This window comes from Arachis hypogaea, chromosome 13, assembly GCF_003086295.3.
Source record: "Arachis hypogaea cultivar Tifrunner chromosome 13, arahy.Tifrunner.gnm2.J5K5, whole genome shotgun sequence".
Lineage (NCBI taxonomy): Eukaryota > Viridiplantae > Streptophyta > Magnoliopsida > Fabales > Fabaceae > Arachis > Arachis hypogaea.
Genome location: NC_092048.1, coordinates 136,686,313 through 136,703,870, shown reverse-complemented (window position 1 = coordinate 136,703,870; position 17,558 = coordinate 136,686,313). Strand labels below are relative to the sequence as shown.

Sequence of the window (17,558 nt, the reverse complement as noted above, 5' to 3'; positions counted from 1 at the left end):
AAGATACATAAATAATTATATATCAACCACTAACATTGTCGTTCTTAAACTAACGAAGAGAAATGCTTTTGTAAAAAACTCTTGAAAAATGTTTATTTCCAACTTCATCCACTAATGAAGAGAATTAGTACACCATTGTTCAATTTTTTCCTTTTAAATTCAATAGATTCATCCGCATTGCATTCAACACAAAAAATACGACCAACCATTAACAAAAATATATAGACCATCAAAGCATGCATGACCTAAAATTACAAAAAAAAAGACTATTTTTTAAAGTAAAATCAATACAAAGTAAATGTTAGAATTTTTAAGTTTTTTGTAAATATTAGAGATAGAAAATATATTTTACCTTTAAATTAATTTATCCTGTTTGATTTTTGACATTTATGTTAAAAATTATAATTATTTAATCTTATCATACGATAGGAAAAAAAGAATAATGATTTTGTTAATTTTCTGTAAAAATTGTTAACATAATATTATGAGTATTTGGATAAATGAACGCAACAATATAAACAAGGCGTTTCGAAGTTCAAACCTTTCTTTTATTAATGTTCTTGGTTTTTCTTTTTTTTGTTTTTGTCATTCAATATTTTTGGTTAAGAGCCCATTGCTAGAGAAGGATTAATGATTGTCCATTTACTAGGGCCCAAAAATATATTTTGTACGGTAAAGATTTAGGGTTAAAATGCTGGTCGCCTATGGCCGAGGCATGTGTGTGAGTTGCCTCTTAAAATGCCAGGTAGGATTCAATACCAACGGTAACTGCGATATAATGACATTAGTGTGTGTGTAAACAAAAAAAAAAAAAAAAAGGTTAATAATGAGAATGAATTTTTTTAATATTTTTATCTATTAATTTTTTTTGTACCTATTTTTATCTGTTATTTGGTTAAGTGTATTTTTTATCATATATTTTTGATGTGAAATAAAAATATTATGTAAGAAAATATATTAAATAGTAACAGATTATACTAGACAAAATAATCGAAGAAAAAAATGAAAGGATATATATTCCCTAATAATAGATGGTTTTGACTAAAAAAAAGGCCTTTTAGATTAGTGTGTGTTAGTGGGTGAATGTGTGTATGAAAAACAAAAAAGTTTCATTATGTTCGTGCATCATTGTAAATACTAAATGGTGACAACTTCCATATATATGAATGCTTATGTTATATAATTGAGAATAGTTAGAATTTAATTAAATATATCGGAATATTTAATAGTTTTATATGGTTTTTGACGCGAAATACTAGGCTACTAGATTTTATAAAAGTCTACTAGATTTTGTAACAAACAACATGTGCTTCTTAACGTTCAAAAAACTAATCTAAATATAAAATAAAATAATATTATGAATAGGAGAAGGTAGGGGATCAATGTTTACTCAACCATTCGTGTATTGAAAATTGTGAGTCCCGTTTAATACTTGAATAATTATTGTTGGATGGAATTCATTTTAGCATTACTTGTGAGATATATATAAAAATGAAACATGGTGTATTTTCACTACCAAAAGCCATACATGATAAAAAATGAGACATAAAGTTTGAGAATCAAAACATGACATTAACTAAATTCACTGGAATTCTTGTGCTTGCCATCAATAAATGAGGCTTCATTTTACTGGAGGAAAACAAAAAGACTAGAGAAAAGAGAAGAACCCCTCATAATGGAGTCATGACTATTAGTAACTTATATTATTGAAGGAAAAGGAAACTAATCAACGAACGCACGAGCTCAACGTAACCTACATTCTTCAAAACTAATCTTGATATCCTTAATAATAACCTGATCTCCGTACTGTGGAACAAGAGTGACGACAATGGTGTCGTCATCATCAGCATCCAACTGCTCCAACAGATCCGTTATGCCAACGGTGAATGTGGTCTCGGTGGCGCCGGGGTCCTGACCAGCATGAGACACATTCACGAAGCTTCCAGCAAACTCCCTGTACTTAGGGTTCGCCCACTTGTAATCCTCTTCTTCATTGATCAACACATCGAACTTCAAATGCTTCGTCCTATCGAACTGAAGCGTGAACACCAGAGACTCCTCCTTCTCGTCCTTCTCCAGCTGGCTCCTATTTGTCTGCGGCCTCTTCACAACGGTGCTCACTATCTTATCCTTCAATGTGAACGGCAAATCCAGCTTCTTCACTTTCCGTCCGTGCCTCTGCGCCTTAGTCCTACGTGGCGTGGGCTTGTATTTCAGCCATGGAAGATCCAGCTGTTTGTAATCGTAGCCTAGCTTCTTGGTGTCGAAGGCGTCACTGTTCTTGACGGTGACGAGGTTGAGGTTCTCGTCATAGAAGACGTAGCTGGCGTTCTGGTAGTCAGGGTCGGTGATGTCCTCTCTTCCGAAGGATTTCCAGACGCTCCACATTCTGTCGATGTTGGCGTGGTGACAGTAGAAGATGGGGTCTCTGGCAGCAGAATAGAGAGCTCCCATGTCCTCAATGTTAGGCTGAGTTTTATCACCGGTCCAACTATGAACCGTGTTGTGAGGAACCAACTCTATGGATCCAGATCCATTTCCTGAACCGCTTAAAGGCTTGTCTCCAGCCCGGTAAGGCTTCCCGTAGAAGCATAATGGCCTCTTCACTTCGTACACTTGTCTGTACATTGTTGCCAGGTTGGCTTCCACGTCACCACTCCCATCAACACCCGTGCTCCTTCCATTCCAGTTCAAGTCTACGAGCGTTGGTGGTAGATGGTTCTGGTTCCTCAGAGCATTGTAGAGTGGGGATCTCCTGTCTGTGAATATTGCAGGCATCTCCATGCCTTCAGGGGCATCCCAGTTCCAGAAGGGCAATGCAAAAGTGGGATCGTTGATCAACTTCCCCAAGATTCTCTCATAGAAGTAAAGGTACCAGCGATGGAAAGGCAAAAAGATCCAAGAAAAGTGGACCTGCATTTCAACGCCTTTGTGACCCACTTGGGTATAAGAGTTGTGGCAATAAGCACAGTGGATCCTAGACTGTTGAGTCCAACTGTGAGGGTGATCGTCTGGAAGAGATTTCATGATGGTAATGGCTTTCGTGTACTTGTCTAAGTCAGCATAATCATGAGCAGGTGTTCTAATCCTTAGGCTTGTGTACTTTGGGATAACATACTCAATGGGTTCTTTGTCTTCGTAGTTTGGAGGGCAACACGCGATGGGCTTTGCGCCTGGGGGAAGGCTTGGCTTGTTGCAAGCGTGTACGTCGGTGGCCACCGCATCCGCCAAGGCCAAAGGGTTGTAGGAGAAAGTGGCGGCCGCCGCCCCCAGTCCTCCCAGGCCAACCAGAACATCCCTCCTGTTGTTTTGTGGTTCTCCTTGAGGGTTGCTAGCATTGCATGACACCTTTGCAATTCGGGGGCTGGCTTTGGAGGGTTTTCTGGAAGAGGATGGAAGCAAGGATGGCGAGGATGCAGAGACCTTGGTTGTGGCCAAGAAAGAGAGAGGGGAGAGAGTAGCCATGGTGGTTGAGATTTTCTAATAGCTTAATTTGCTTTTGGGCTTCGGCGCAGGAACATGTGGAATATTGGTCTTCTTATATAGATACATGCTCATGCATATTGACATCGTGTACGAATATATCGACTATTAAAATTAGTTATTAGTTTAAAATGTATATTAAAATATAAATATATATTAAAAAAAATTAAACTACACATATATTTATATATAAATATATTAATAATAAATTTTAATAATTAATTTTAATATATAAATAATATTTTTGTAAATATATATGAGTTATTTTATTAGGATTATATATGTTAGTGTCACTGCAATAATTATAGTGTTTTAAAAATATTATTAAAAATAAAATAATATTATTTTATTATTAAACAACATATTTTAAAAAGTGTTCTTAATTTAATAATATTTATATAATCAACGTAATTGCTATAATATACTCGTAATCCACCAATATATTATCAGAGTTACTGAAAATTATAATTTTAAAAAATGTTAAGAAGCTGATATTTTTAGTGTAAATAATAAAGAAAGAGTTAGTTACTAGTTAGTATTATTTCAGATCTAAGGTAAAAATTAAAAAAAAATTCTTAATTACTTAAAGATTTTCAAATATCTTTATGTAAACATATAATAATTAAGAAGATATTCTACATATTATATTATGTTAAGAGAAAGTTTTAATAGCTAATATTGCAGTCAATGTCTAATATAAAAAATATCTAAAATTTTTTAAAATAAAAATATTTAAAATTTAATTAAAAAAATTCAAAATTCGAATTTAATAAAAGAAAAATTTCAGTAAATTTTTTAATAAATTTGTTTAATAAATGTTATAATATTGATTGAAATTAGATTAATTTATATAATATTAATTTTTAACATTATTCTTATATTAAATAATTTAATTACATATATTAAATTACCTATATAAAAAAAATTTCAAATAAAAAATATCTAATCACGATTAGATTAAAATAATAAAACTCATAAATAATTAAAATTAGAAATTCAAACTTAATTAACTCTCTCACTTTATACTTTACTAAATTTTTCAGTTAGAAAATTCAAATTTAGATTGTCTAATTCGTTTTAACTATTATCTTTATATAAATATATATTTTTTTAATTTTATTACACATTTAAATATTTTTATATTTAAATTTAATTAAGTTTGTAAAAATCTAACAAAAACTAATTTTATTAATGAGAGTGTAAATATATGCTCCAATTATCTCTAGTAACGTGAACTACTCCTTCTTTTTTTTTCACGTCTTTTCTTCTCATTATCCTTCTTTTATTATTACTGTTGTTGTTACATTTTTATTTCTCTCCTCCTCCTTTTTTTATTAATTTTGTAGTATTATATACTTTTTTAATTTAATTTTCTTGTTTTTATACTTATTAAAAGAATAAAACAAGAAGAATTATAAGAAGGTGTTGAATTGAGAACACAATTAATTAAAATAATAATGATAAATATTGAATTATTGGGTTAAACACCCAATTAGTTTTGATTGTTTTAATTAATATTGCAGACCAAAAATTAAAAAAAGTAGCAACCCAAAGCAATGGAACCAAGAAACAAAGATTGTTGGTGGGATCTTTAACTCTCTGGAACAAAGCCCAAGGAAATGAAACAAAAAAAAAATAATTGGGCCGAATGAAAAGTCAAGTCAATCCAAGTACAAGTTGAAGCCAACCAAAATCAACGCTCACAAGGCTTTCTTCAGTCATATTCATGAAGATAGAGAGAGAGAAAATTTCTTCCTGGTTCATTCACCCGAGAAAAAAGAAAGAAAAGGCAAATTAAAAAAAAAACAAATGTCTAATCGTCCTAATCAAAGCAAGCTAAGCTAAGTCAGAAAATAAATGTGATTTATTTCCATTTGCATGCAATTTATTTTTTTTTACTCCTTTAAATTTTTGTAACGTCAATTTGGGATATATGGAGAAAATGATTCCTGATAATCTCTGTTGTGAATCAAAGGCTAAAATTATTTCTTGGAGACAAAGCACTATCTCAAGAGTTTGGATTTTGGATTACCACTGAATAATTTTTTTTCTGCTATTCTGAAATTTTTGGTCAAGCAAAAAAGACCAACTTTGATATCCTTAATTTGGGGGTTAAATGAAGAAAGTGAGATGACAAGTTAAGGATGCTTAAAGTTCAAAGAGTTGACTTGAAAAAAGCCTAAATGGTGACTCAACACAAGATACAAAAGAAAAAGGTTTTCGGTTTTGAGGGTAAGGAGAGAGAATCAGATTCTGGGTTTGTTTAGAGAACTTTCCTGTGAAGAGTTTAACGTTTTTTGACATTGTTTCTAAGTTAAAGAAATATTCTGCCAAAATGAAGAGTTTCATGAGAGATAGTTAAATCTGGTTAAACTCATAACATCAAAGGCTGTTATGCATCATTCTCCTTCATGTTTTTAATCTTGTATTTCAGTTTCAAGAGTGAAATATTTGAGAAAAAAGTCAAGAGTAATTTCAGATTTTCTTTGATTATAATTTTCTGTCTTGTGTCTTGTACCAGTGAGGTGTTCCTTGCTAAGTTAGGTAAGCACTTAGTGTAAAGAATTAGGTATTAGTATAATCAAGTCAAGTTTAGAAAGAAACTTGTGTGTCCAGATAGGATTGTGTAAATCTTATTAAATTGGTGTATGTAATACTTTGACTATAGTAAAAATTCCACCATAACACTGGATGTAGGTTGCATTGCACAAGGTAATTGAACCAGGATAGATGACTGTGTCAACTTCTTCCTTTCTCTTAGCTTGCTGTTTTGTTTTCAGAAATTTATGAGACAAAACGAAACTGTCTCTTAAATTTTTCGCTGCACAGTTCAAACAGAAATTAAGTTTGAAGTTAGGTATAAAGACATAATCTATCAAAGTAAAAGAAGGCCATAGATTCGACCCCTTTCATTCTCTAAGTCTTTTGTAACCTTCAGAAGGTAAAACAAGATAAAAAAAATGAAGAAGATGATGATGATGAAGAAGAGGAGGAGGGGAAGGAGGAGAAGGAGTTTTAAGTTATGCAAAATATATCATAAAATAGCACCAAAATTTTTTAATCGTGACACATAAGTTTTTCAATTTTGACATCGAAATTTTTAACCGTGACACAAATTTTTATTAAGAGAGTAAAACAAGAATTACGAAAATATAAAATAAGAAGACGATGATGAAAAAGAAAAAGAATGAGAAGATGATGATGATGAGGAAGAGGAGGAGGAGGAGGAGGAAGGAGAGTTTTAAATTGTGCAGAAAAATATAACATTGAAATTTTGTATTTTGACACCAAAATTTCACTACAAAAATATAAATATATATTCTTTAATGCTGTATTTTTTTTCTTATTATTTTTGTTTTGTTTCTCTTCTTATTTTAGGAGCATTATTTTTTATATTAGACTTGAATGAATATGATGTAGTGTATTGTAATCTTATTTAATTGAATGAATGAAGGTTTATATTTTTAGATTGAATTCTTTCTAGAAATAAAAATAGCATAAAAATTTATTTTAAGTAGCACTAGAATTTAAATACAATAATACAGAATGTAAAAAATAAATTGCATACTAAAAAATCATATTGACTCTATAAAATAAAATAAAATAGCACTAAATGAACACCAAAAATTTAGTAACAAGACACAAAAAATGCCTTGCTAAAAATATTATATATTTAGTAAATTGAATGCTTTTATCTAATATATAAACCAATGCATGTAAATTTAAAAATTAACATTAAAATGTCGTTATTCTAACACCAAAATTTTTTAATTTTTATTTAAATGATGTGATATAGAACTAAGAAGTACTTATTTTATGAAGATTTAAGTTGTAAATTTATAAATTTTAATAGAAAAGAGAATAAATAAAAAATATATTAATAACACAGCGAAATTAAGCAGAATAAATGTAAATATTTAAAAGAGATTAAATAGTGGTATTTACGTATAAAAAGAAGACGATATACCTGGTATATAAAATAGCACATAAATTTTTAAAAAATAACACTAAAATATTTTTATTCTAACACCAAAATATTTTTGTTATAACACTAAAATTTTTAATTAAATGATGTGATGAAACTAAGAAAATAAGTTAAAAATCGGTAAATAACGCAGTAAAATTAATCAGAACAAGTACAAAATTTTGAAATAAAACAAACAATGTTATTTACATATAAAAAAAGACGATAATAATGATGATAACAATAACAATAACGATATTAACGATGATAATGATGAAGGAGAAAGGAGTAAGAGGAGGAAAAATTTTAAATAAAAAAAAGAAAGAAAAAAGTTGAAGGTGATTGTAGTATCAATAATGACAGTAATAAAAGAAAAGATGAAGAAAAAAAGAGTAAAAAAAAAAGATAAAAAAACATAAATAAACCATGGGGAGAAGAATTTGACATGAATCAGCCAAATTAAAAACTGATTCACGAATCAACCATTGCACAAAATCATGTAGTTCGAATCAGCATATATCGAACTTGAAATAAATGTAATTCGAAGCAAGTTGACTCGAATTACATGCACACGTGAATAAAGCATAATTCGAATAGAAGCAATTCGAATTATACATGCTTAAATCGAATGAAGCTGATTCGAATTAGCTTGAGCACGAAACCCTACATAATTCGAACCTACATGATTCAAATTACTCATGTTTAGCCACTAGTAGTAATTCAAATTAACCTGTTTCGAATTACCCTAGATTTGGCTATAAAAGGAGTTCGAATCCACCCCATTCGAATCACTTTTCCGCTCTCAGAACCCACCAAATCTCAGAAAAAATAACCCAGATTCGCTCCTACAAAGACACGAGCATACTATTTAGCTGATGGGGGACGATCCAGGTAGACTATATCGGTTGGATGGAGTGGCTCATATTGCCGGAGTCATCAACGACGAGGTTAGTAGTTAACTTTTTTAGCTGGTGATTTATATTTGTGGTTCTGCATGTGCTTTTGGTGTTGGCGGTATTGCATGTGGTTTATTGAAGTGGTTTTATTTGCGATTTTATTGGCGGTTTATGTTAGTGGTTTACGTTAGTGGTTTTGCATGTGGTATTGTTAGTGGTTTTTGTTTAGTAGTTTTGCATGTGGGATTCTTAGTGGCTTTGGATGTGGTTTATGTTAGTGATTTACGTTAGCGGTTTCTGTTAGTGGTTTTGGTTAGTGGTATTGTGTGTGGTTGATTTTAATGGTTTTGTAGGTAAGTTTTGTTGATGGTTTATGTTAGCGGCTTATGTTAGTGGTTTTGTTGGTGGTATTGGAAGTGGTTCTGTATGCGATTTATGTTAGTGGTTTCGCATGTGATTTTTTGTAAGTGGATTTGCATGTGGTTTATGTATGCGGTTTATGTAACCGGTATATGCATGCAGTTTTGGTAGTGGTTTATTACATTCCTTTTGTATGTGGTTTTTGTCAGTGGTTTCCATAAGTGGTTTATGTTGTTTAATATTTTTGTTAGTGATTTTGTAAGTGGTTATAATTATGCGGTCAATGTAATGTGCAGCCCCAGCGTTGCATTTTGAGCATGCAGCGGCAGCAGGGCATGTGACTCGATGAGCGTTACGTTCCGTAGTTACAGATGACCGGATTATATCATCTTGCGAGACTGAACGATAGATGGTTCCGGTTAGATGAGCCCCTTGTCAGTGCCTTCGTCAAGCGGTGGCGTCCAGAGACGCACACATTCCACATGCCGTTCAGAGAGTGCACGATCACACTTCAGGACGTTGCCTACCAGTTGGGGTTGCCAGTGGACGAACATTATGTCAGTAGTTTCCTGACAGATTTCCATGTATACATCGATGGTGGCCGTCCGGCTTGGGTGTGGTTCAAGGAGTTGCTCGGTGTGTTACCTCCTGCGAACCAAGTTCAGAAGTTTGCTGTCAACTGCACCTGGTTCCAGGAGACTTTTGGAGAGTGCCCCGCGGGTGCCGATGAGGAGACAGTGAGGCAGTTTGCTCGTGCCTATATCATGATGTTGTTGGGCACCCAGTTGTTTGCCGACAAGTCCGACAACCGTATTCACATCAGATGGCTACCCTATGTGGCTAGGCTTGAGGAGATGGATGGATACAGTTGGGGGTCGGCGGCACTAGCATGGTTGTACATGTGCATGTGCCGAGTGGCCAACAGGCATGTGGTGAAGTTAGCAGGGCCGTTACAGTTGCTTCAGTCCTGGATCTTCTGGCGCTTTCCTAGATTTAGGCCTGCTGGTTATGATGAGTTCAACTGGCCCTTGGCATCGAGGTACCATTATTGGCATTTTCTATTTCGAGTTAACTTATTTAATTCCATGTCCGCTTATACTATTTTCTCACACTTTTTACACGCTTTAACACCTATTTGTTATACAGGTGGTCAGGTCACAATCCTTCCGGTAGTGAAAAGGGACCTCGGGTGCAGATGTGGAGACTCATGATAGACATGTTACAGGCCAGGGATGTGAGTATACTAACGTCACATGACTAGTTAATTAAAGTTTCAGACTTCGGTTTATGAATTGTCCTAACAATGTTGATATCTTTTTTCAGTTTATCTGGATGCCGTATAGCTCGCCCGACGTCCTTCAGGTTGTGCATCCGGAGGTGTTGGAGCCTCGTCATACGGCCTTATGGCGCTGTGTGACGGCACTGATATATTTTGCCGTCGTAGAGTGGCATCAGATATGTCAACCTCCCCACACTTAAACCAAGCATGTCCTCATGCTTAAACCAAGAGAAAGCAAAGGGATCAACATTTATTCAATGTAAATAAACTATATGCATGCAACTAAATGCAAAAATGATTCTACTTACTTGGTTAAAAATAAATCATTCTCCAAGACATACATGCACAAGTAGGGCTTAAGATCATATAACGATTCATGAATCCTACCAATTGAAGTATAAATATGAAGTTCACATAGACTTGCAAGAAGAACGCTCATGAAAGCCGGGAATCAAGGAATTGAGCATCGAACCCTCACCGGGAGTGTTTGCACTCTAGTCGCTCGGTGTTTGGGGTTGATTCTCTCAATTCTCCCCTAATCATGCCTTCCAAAATTTTTTTTCATCTAACAATCAACAATTATTTCATGCATGCATACAATTATCATGAGGTCTTTTCTTTAGGTTGTAATGGGGCTAGGGTTAAGGTAGGATGCATATTTGGTCAAGTGAGCTTGAAATTTGAATCTTTGATAAGCTTAAACTTCCCACCTAACCTATGACATCCTATACAATTTCAAAGCTAACCTAACTACCCATTTCTCACTTTTTCACATACTCATGCAATTTCTTTTCATTTCACAACACTTATGCATTGATCTTTATTGAGCTTCACTTTGTTTTGGGGCATTTTGTCCCCTTTTTATTTCTTTCTTTTTCTATATTTTTTTTCTTTTCCTTTTCCATATTATTTTTTTTCTTTTCTTTTTCTTTTGTTTTTCTCATTTTTTTTCTTTCTATATACAAAAACATCAATGCATAAGGTTTTACATTTGATCAATATATGAGTATGTACCCAATTTCCAATATTTTCAATAAAAATACAAAACTACCCTTTTATTCACCCAATGTCCCAAGATTCCCACACTTGAATGATACTCACACACACTAGCCTAAGCCAATCAAAGATCCAAATTAAGGACATTTATTGTTTTTCGCTTTAAGGCTTGTAATGTGCTAAAATAAGAATAAGTGGGTTAATCGTAGGCTCAAATTGGCTAACAATGGAAGATAAAAGGTAAGGCTATTTGGATAAATGAGCTAATGAAATGATGGCCTCAATCATATAAATGCATTTATACACAAAATAATGGACATAAAGAATCAAACAAATCAAAGACTACATTCATAGAAAGAGAATAATGCACACAAGAAGGAAAATAAGTGGTTATAAGATGTAACCACATCATTAGGCTCAAAACTCACTTGCTTGTGTTCTTAACTCAAAAACCATGTTCCAAAATACATTCTTTCAAGCAAGTTCAACAAATAATTTTCAAATTGGTAGGTTGCCCTAAAACGGTTTCTTGGGAAAGAAATCATCACCCTAACCAAGTAGTCCTAATAAGAAGAGGGTAGTAAAATATGTACAAATTCTAACTAACATGCAACCTATCATGCAATGCAATAGCTACTCTAACAAAGAAAATAAAAATTTGGTGTTGAAAAAGAAAATTGTTACCCATGGAGATCGGTCGACGACCTCCCCACACTTGAAGATTGCACCGTCCTCGGTGCATGCAAAGAAGAGCAATGTGGACGGGTTGCCACAATTGATGAGCTTCTTCGAAAGGTTGTGCGGATGACTTGTTTGTTGCCCCATTTAAAAGCCTTTCCATTTCCTCCTTTCTTGGTGGCCAGCCTAAAAGGAGAGAAAAAGAAAGAAAATTAAGCATACAACAAAGATATCAAAGGAAATAGAACATAGGCGGGGGCTAATGCCAAATAAGAGTATGATTCTCTACTACATAGTAGCTACAACATGTGAGTGAGAAATCAATGTAAGCTAAGGCATATCATTAAGCTCGATGCAAGAGTAAAGTTAAAGCATGAAGAGTGTATGGAGCATCAAGTTCAAATGAGAAGAAATGGGTCATGAAGGACAATATGAGGTCATATCAATGCACAAGGACACAAGAGTCATACAAGATGAAGCATTGATTTAAAAGTTTCATCACCCAACAATATCAAACAAGTCAAGAAGCACCAAAATAATGTAAGAAAGTCTCAACAATTGAGTGGAAGAATCCAACACCATTATTGAAATGACACTTAGAAAAAAAACTGAAAACATGCTACAGAAACAAAATGAAAATGGAAAGAGTAGAAGTAGGCGAATGTGATAAGCAAAAGAAAATGGAAGGGGAGAAAAAAACTCTTTTTTTTTTACCGACGTGTGCGCGTCATGCACGTTTACGCGTCGATGGGTATATTGGTTGAAGGACGCGTACGCGCCAGGTGCGCGCACGCATGCATTGAGTTAGGCCGGAGGCATAGTGTCGGCCCAAGTCTGGCACAACTCTCGGGTAAGAGTACCGGGGGTGCAGATTGTGCAATCGACGCGCGCGCACAGTGTGCGTGCGCGTGCATTGTGAATTTAAGATGATGTGCGCGTACGCGCCAGGTGCGCGCACGCGTGCATAAACTTGTGCCTTAGGCCCAATGTTCGCACAGTCCAGGCCTAACTCTCGGGTTTTTGGCTGGGGTTGAATTTTTTTGCATCCACGCGTACGCGTACAGTGCGCGTCCGCGTGGATGATCGAAAATGCTCACGTGCGCGTCCGCGTCATGTGCGCGAATGCGTGGGTGGTGTTCTGTTTTTCAAAAAATTTTTCCAAGTTCTTGCACCAATCCAAGCATTCCAAACCTCCAAACAGCTACCAAAACACCCTAAAACCTTATTTATCATATTATACTTCTAACTAAACTTAACAAACCAATAAAAACATGAAATCAAACTAATTCTTACCAATATTTACAAAAGAGAAAATGAAAAGATTTTTACCATGGTGGGGTGCCTCCCACCTAGCACTTTTGTTTATTGTCCTTAAGTTGGACTTATGGGGAGCTCCTCTCAAGGTGGCTTGTGCTTGTATTCATCTTGGAACTCCCACCAATGCTTGGTTCTCCATTGTGCCCCAAGATTCTTTATGGATTGAGCCAAGTGTTGATGGAGTTCTTCACAAGCTTGGGGCTCCCAAAGTTGATCCTCTTCTTGTGATCCGGGATCCCACACTTTATTTTCACACCCGTCTTGAAGTTGATCATCATTATTAATCCATCCGGGTGGTGAACAAGATGAATTCTCTATGAAGTGCCCAACAATCCTCCTAGACCCATCTATTTGAGCACTACTCCAACCTTTATATCTCATGTTTGATGCATCAACCATAATGAGCCTTGATTTGCAACGCCAACCACAAAACTTTTTCCGCTTACGCTTCATCCCACAAACTTCCCTAAGTTGGCCATCCGTTTCAAGCAAACCATATTCAAGTGGGATAATAAAACTAATAGAAATGAATTTCACCCACTCAAATGAAGGTGTAGATGGCAACCTAGGCAAAGATGCTTCCAAAGATCTTGACAAAGCATAACCAACCCTCGTTCTTCTATTTCTAGGGACTCCCACCTCTTCACAAGATCTCTTGATCTCAATCCTTTGTTCAACAATTTTATCTAAACCTTTTCCTTTACTCAAATAATAATAGGGAGGGTGAGAAAAATTTACCTCCTCAACGTTTTCAAATCCAACCGGAGAAGGTTCTTCATGCTCAAAGGATTCTTCACCACTAAGACTTGATGCTTGATCTTCATCTCCAAGGGAACTCAATTCTTTCTCTATCCCATCCAAGTCTTCATATGGAATATGCCTTGGAAGGTGTGCACTTTCCTCCCTAGCATCAATTTCAATCATCTTGTAGGGGTTTTCTTTAACTTTATGTTCCCATGGAGGCTCCGCATCTCCTAAGTCTTCTACCACTTCTTCCTTGTCTTCAACAATTAAAGCTTCCTCCAATTGTTCCAATACAAAGAAACTTCCCTCATTTTCCACCTTCTCCTTCATGCTATGTTCTTCATTTGATTCTCCACATGTAGCCGTGGGAATTCCTTGAGTGTTCAAGCATTGGGAGGCTAATTGATTTGTTACCGCATCTAAGGCGGCCATGAAGTTTTGCACATCCCTTTTCATTTCTTCTTGCCCTTGAACAAGAACACCAAGGGTTTCATTCATTAGAGATTGGGGTGGTTGGAAGGATTCATCATTTTGGGGGAAGGGTTCATAGTAGGAAGGTGGTTCTTCTTGGTAGAGTTGTGGTGGTTCAATGTTTTCCATCCTTTCCACTTGTTGCACAACACACTCCATGGTTGCTTGAAATTGATCCAATGCCTCCTTGAGATGATCCCTTGACTCTTGTTCCTCTTGGATAATATGATTAGGATCATGCGGCTCTTGGATCAATGGATATGAGTATTCTTCCATGGGAGGTTGTGGTGGAAAGTAGTATTCATCTTGTGGTTGAAAATTTTCATTCATTGGAGGTGGTTCATCTTGGTAATAATATGGATGAGGTGGCTCTTGAAAATATTGATGTTGGAATTGTGGTGGCTCTATATGTGGTTCGTATGGCTCATATGGTTGTTGGTAGGATGGATATGGATTAGGGTCATATGAAGGTGGTTGGTAAGAAAGGGCTTGTGAGTATGGTTGAGAGTTATGTTGAGGATATGGTTCATAGGCATATGGTGGTGGTTCTTGAAAGTCACAAGGAGATTCACCATAGCCATTTGATTGGTATGCATCATAGAATGGCTCTTCTTCATAGTGCATTGGTGGAGGTTGTTGCCATGAAGATTGATCATATGCATATGGCTCCTCCCACCTTTGATTATCCCATCCTTGATACACAACTTCATTATAATCTCCACTTCCTACAACATAGTTGTAATCACACTCATAGCCAAAATGAGAATTCATGATAGCAAGAGGAAAATAAAAACAAAATCAAATAAGAAGCAAGAAAATTAAATCCTAAAACTAGAAAGAGCTAACAAAAGCAAACATATTCACACTATTCACATATATACAACAACCAATAACATAACACCATTGCAATTCCCCGGCAACGGCGCCATTTTGACGAACGGATTTTTGACGGTTTAGAATTTCACTAATGAAATCTCGTTGTAAAGTATAGTCTCTAAACCAATCACTAATCCTTTCATACAAAAGATTGTTTGTCACAAGTAACAAACCCCTAAATTTATAAACCGAAGTATTCAAACCTCGGGTCGTTCTCCCTAGGAATTACAATAAAGTGTCTTGTTATTGGTTGTGAGTTATTTTGGGGTTTTGGATAAGAAACATGAAAGATAAATGACAAGAAAGTAAACTAAGGCCTAAAAAGGGTCTTGGCAAGGGTTGGTGGTCAAGGATCTCTATCCTAATCACTAACCACAATATGAGAATTGGCAAGGATTAATCTCATTAAATCATCCTCTAACTAGTAGTAAAGGAAAGTCAAATGAGCTATATCAATCCTAGTCCATAAGTCCTAAGTCTCCACTAATTCAATTAGTGAGAACTAGAGTCAATGGATCCCAATCATCAATTACTTGGACATTAGTAACTCAAGAGTTCCTAAGTTACCTTTCCAAGCCAAGAATATAAAACTCTACTCTAAAATCCAACCAAGCATTTCATCAAACACTTGGAAGGCATAAAAGGAAAGCATAGTAAAATTGCAAGAAAAGTAAATCCACACTACTCAATTTCAAGGAATTAAACAACAACAAATCAAATGAACACAATTATTATGAATTACCTTGATTGAATTGAAAGAAAATGGAAGGAACAATAGTAGATCTACAACAAAGTATAAGAACAACATAAAGGAAAATTACAATAAAAGAATGGAAGAAGAATGAATCTAACAACAAGGAATTGAAAGGTAGAAGTAGAAGAAGATGAATTAAAATCTAGATCTAAGAACTAAACCTAATCCTAATCCTAATCCTAGAGAGAAGTGAGAGCTTCTCTCTCTAGAAACTACTTCTAAACTAATCCTAATGTGTGTGAAGGGTTGGAATCCCCTTTGCTCTTCAATCCTTGGCTTTAAATAGTAGTTTAGGCGCCAAAGTTGGTTGAGATTGGGCCCCACAACCCTTCAAAATTCGTTGGCCACGTTTTCATTAAAAAATCATAAAACGGCACCGACGCGTACGCGCACATCACGCGTACGCGTCCATGGGGTAATTCGCAGGTGCGCGCAAGCGCCAGGTGCGCGCGCGCGTCCATGGGCGAGCTCAACTTCTTTGACTTTTCATGATTTCTCCACTTTGCATGCTTCTTTCTTCATTCCCTTGATCCAGTCTTTGCCTCCTAAACCTTAAATCACTTAACAAACATATCAAGGCATCTAATGGAATCAAGGTGAATTAAACTTATTCATTTTAAGACCTAAAAAGCATGTTTTCACTCTTAAGCACAATTAAAGGAGAATATACAAAACCATGCTATTTTATTGAATAAATGTGGGTGAAAGGTGACAAAATCCCCTAAATTCAATACAAGATAAACCGTCAAATTGGGGTTTGTCAGTTACCCCAGTTCGGCAGAGTACAGCCCCGCCCCCAGCCCGCCCTAAACATCGACTTCTTGATGTCCAGGGACGGGAGAGGAGGTGATCGTTGGTTCCCGTATGCGTTGCAGTTCTGGCATGTTCACTGGGAGAACTATGTGGACCATGTTCTCCGGTTCGACGTTGTTGCAGACCTGGGCCCCTCACATGACTTCTTGAATTGGTGGAGTTAGCATGAAAAGAGGTTCTTGTCACCAGAGATGTTCCTGGGGGGATCCGAGACTCGTTCCTATTCCTATGGAGGCGACGCAGAGGGGTGCTGGGCGAGTTCCTGACATGGACCGTGTTGACGACGTTCCTGATAGGCGTTGGGTTGAGAGGAGGGCTCGTGTGGGTACAAAACGGAGCCAGCGTGAGTGGAGGTGGCTGGACTAGGCTATAGAGGAGGGTGATGCAGCGGGTAGGGGTAGAGGTGGATGACGAGGGCGTGGCGGCAGACGGTGCAGCACATTGTACAGGGGTCGGTACATAATCCAATGTTCCAACGTCGCCGCCTCCACTTCCATTGAGATCTACTGCGAACGAAGGGGAAGCGACAGGCTGGACCGGAGTTCATACACAGGGACGGAGGAAAATGCACCCGCAGGTCTGGAGCTAGAACCGGCTACCGTGGCTACAGTGCGAGTATTCCGGTTCGAATCTCCTGAGCTGGATACCACGTCAACCAACTTCGCCAACAGTTCTAGTGTCCTCACTTCGGGAAACTGCCTGCGACAATGAAACAGGACCTGCAAGTCCGCATCACTTTCGATCGTGAAACAATCATATTTCACGATTTCTTGGAGGACCGAGATTGGAATGCGATAGAAAAACTTCTTAACACGTTTCATGCCTTCTAGACCAAGTTTCCCGAGAACAGAACTAACAAGATCCTCATAGCTGGTCGTAGGCCTCACGAAAATACTGAGAGGATCCTTATCAGTGAACTTCACACCG

General features: G+C 36.2%; 2 protein-coding genes across 2 annotated transcripts; one reads left to right on the top strand and one right to left on the bottom strand.

Moving 5' to 3' along the window:
* Positions 1-1,551: 1,551 nt before the first annotated feature.
* Positions 1,552-3,526, bottom strand: LOC112791885 (polyphenol oxidase, chloroplastic). The gene has a single exon (XM_025834903.3). It carries the CDS (start codon positions 3,463-3,465, stop codon positions 1,744-1,746), a length of 1,722 nt encoding a protein of 573 aa, XP_025690688.1. The 5' UTR covers positions 3,466-3,526; the 3' UTR covers positions 1,552-1,743.
* Positions 3,527-9,074: 5,548 nt separating this feature from the next.
* On the top strand, positions 9,075-10,182 carry LOC112783222 (serine/threonine-protein phosphatase 7 long form homolog). The gene is made up of 3 exons (XM_025826048.1): positions 9,075-9,742; positions 9,850-9,937; positions 10,027-10,182. The coding sequence occupies exons 1-3, from the start codon at positions 9,075-9,077 to the stop codon at positions 10,180-10,182; spliced, it is 912 nt and encodes a 303-aa protein (XP_025681833.1).
* Positions 10,183-17,558: the final 7,376 nt, after the last annotated feature.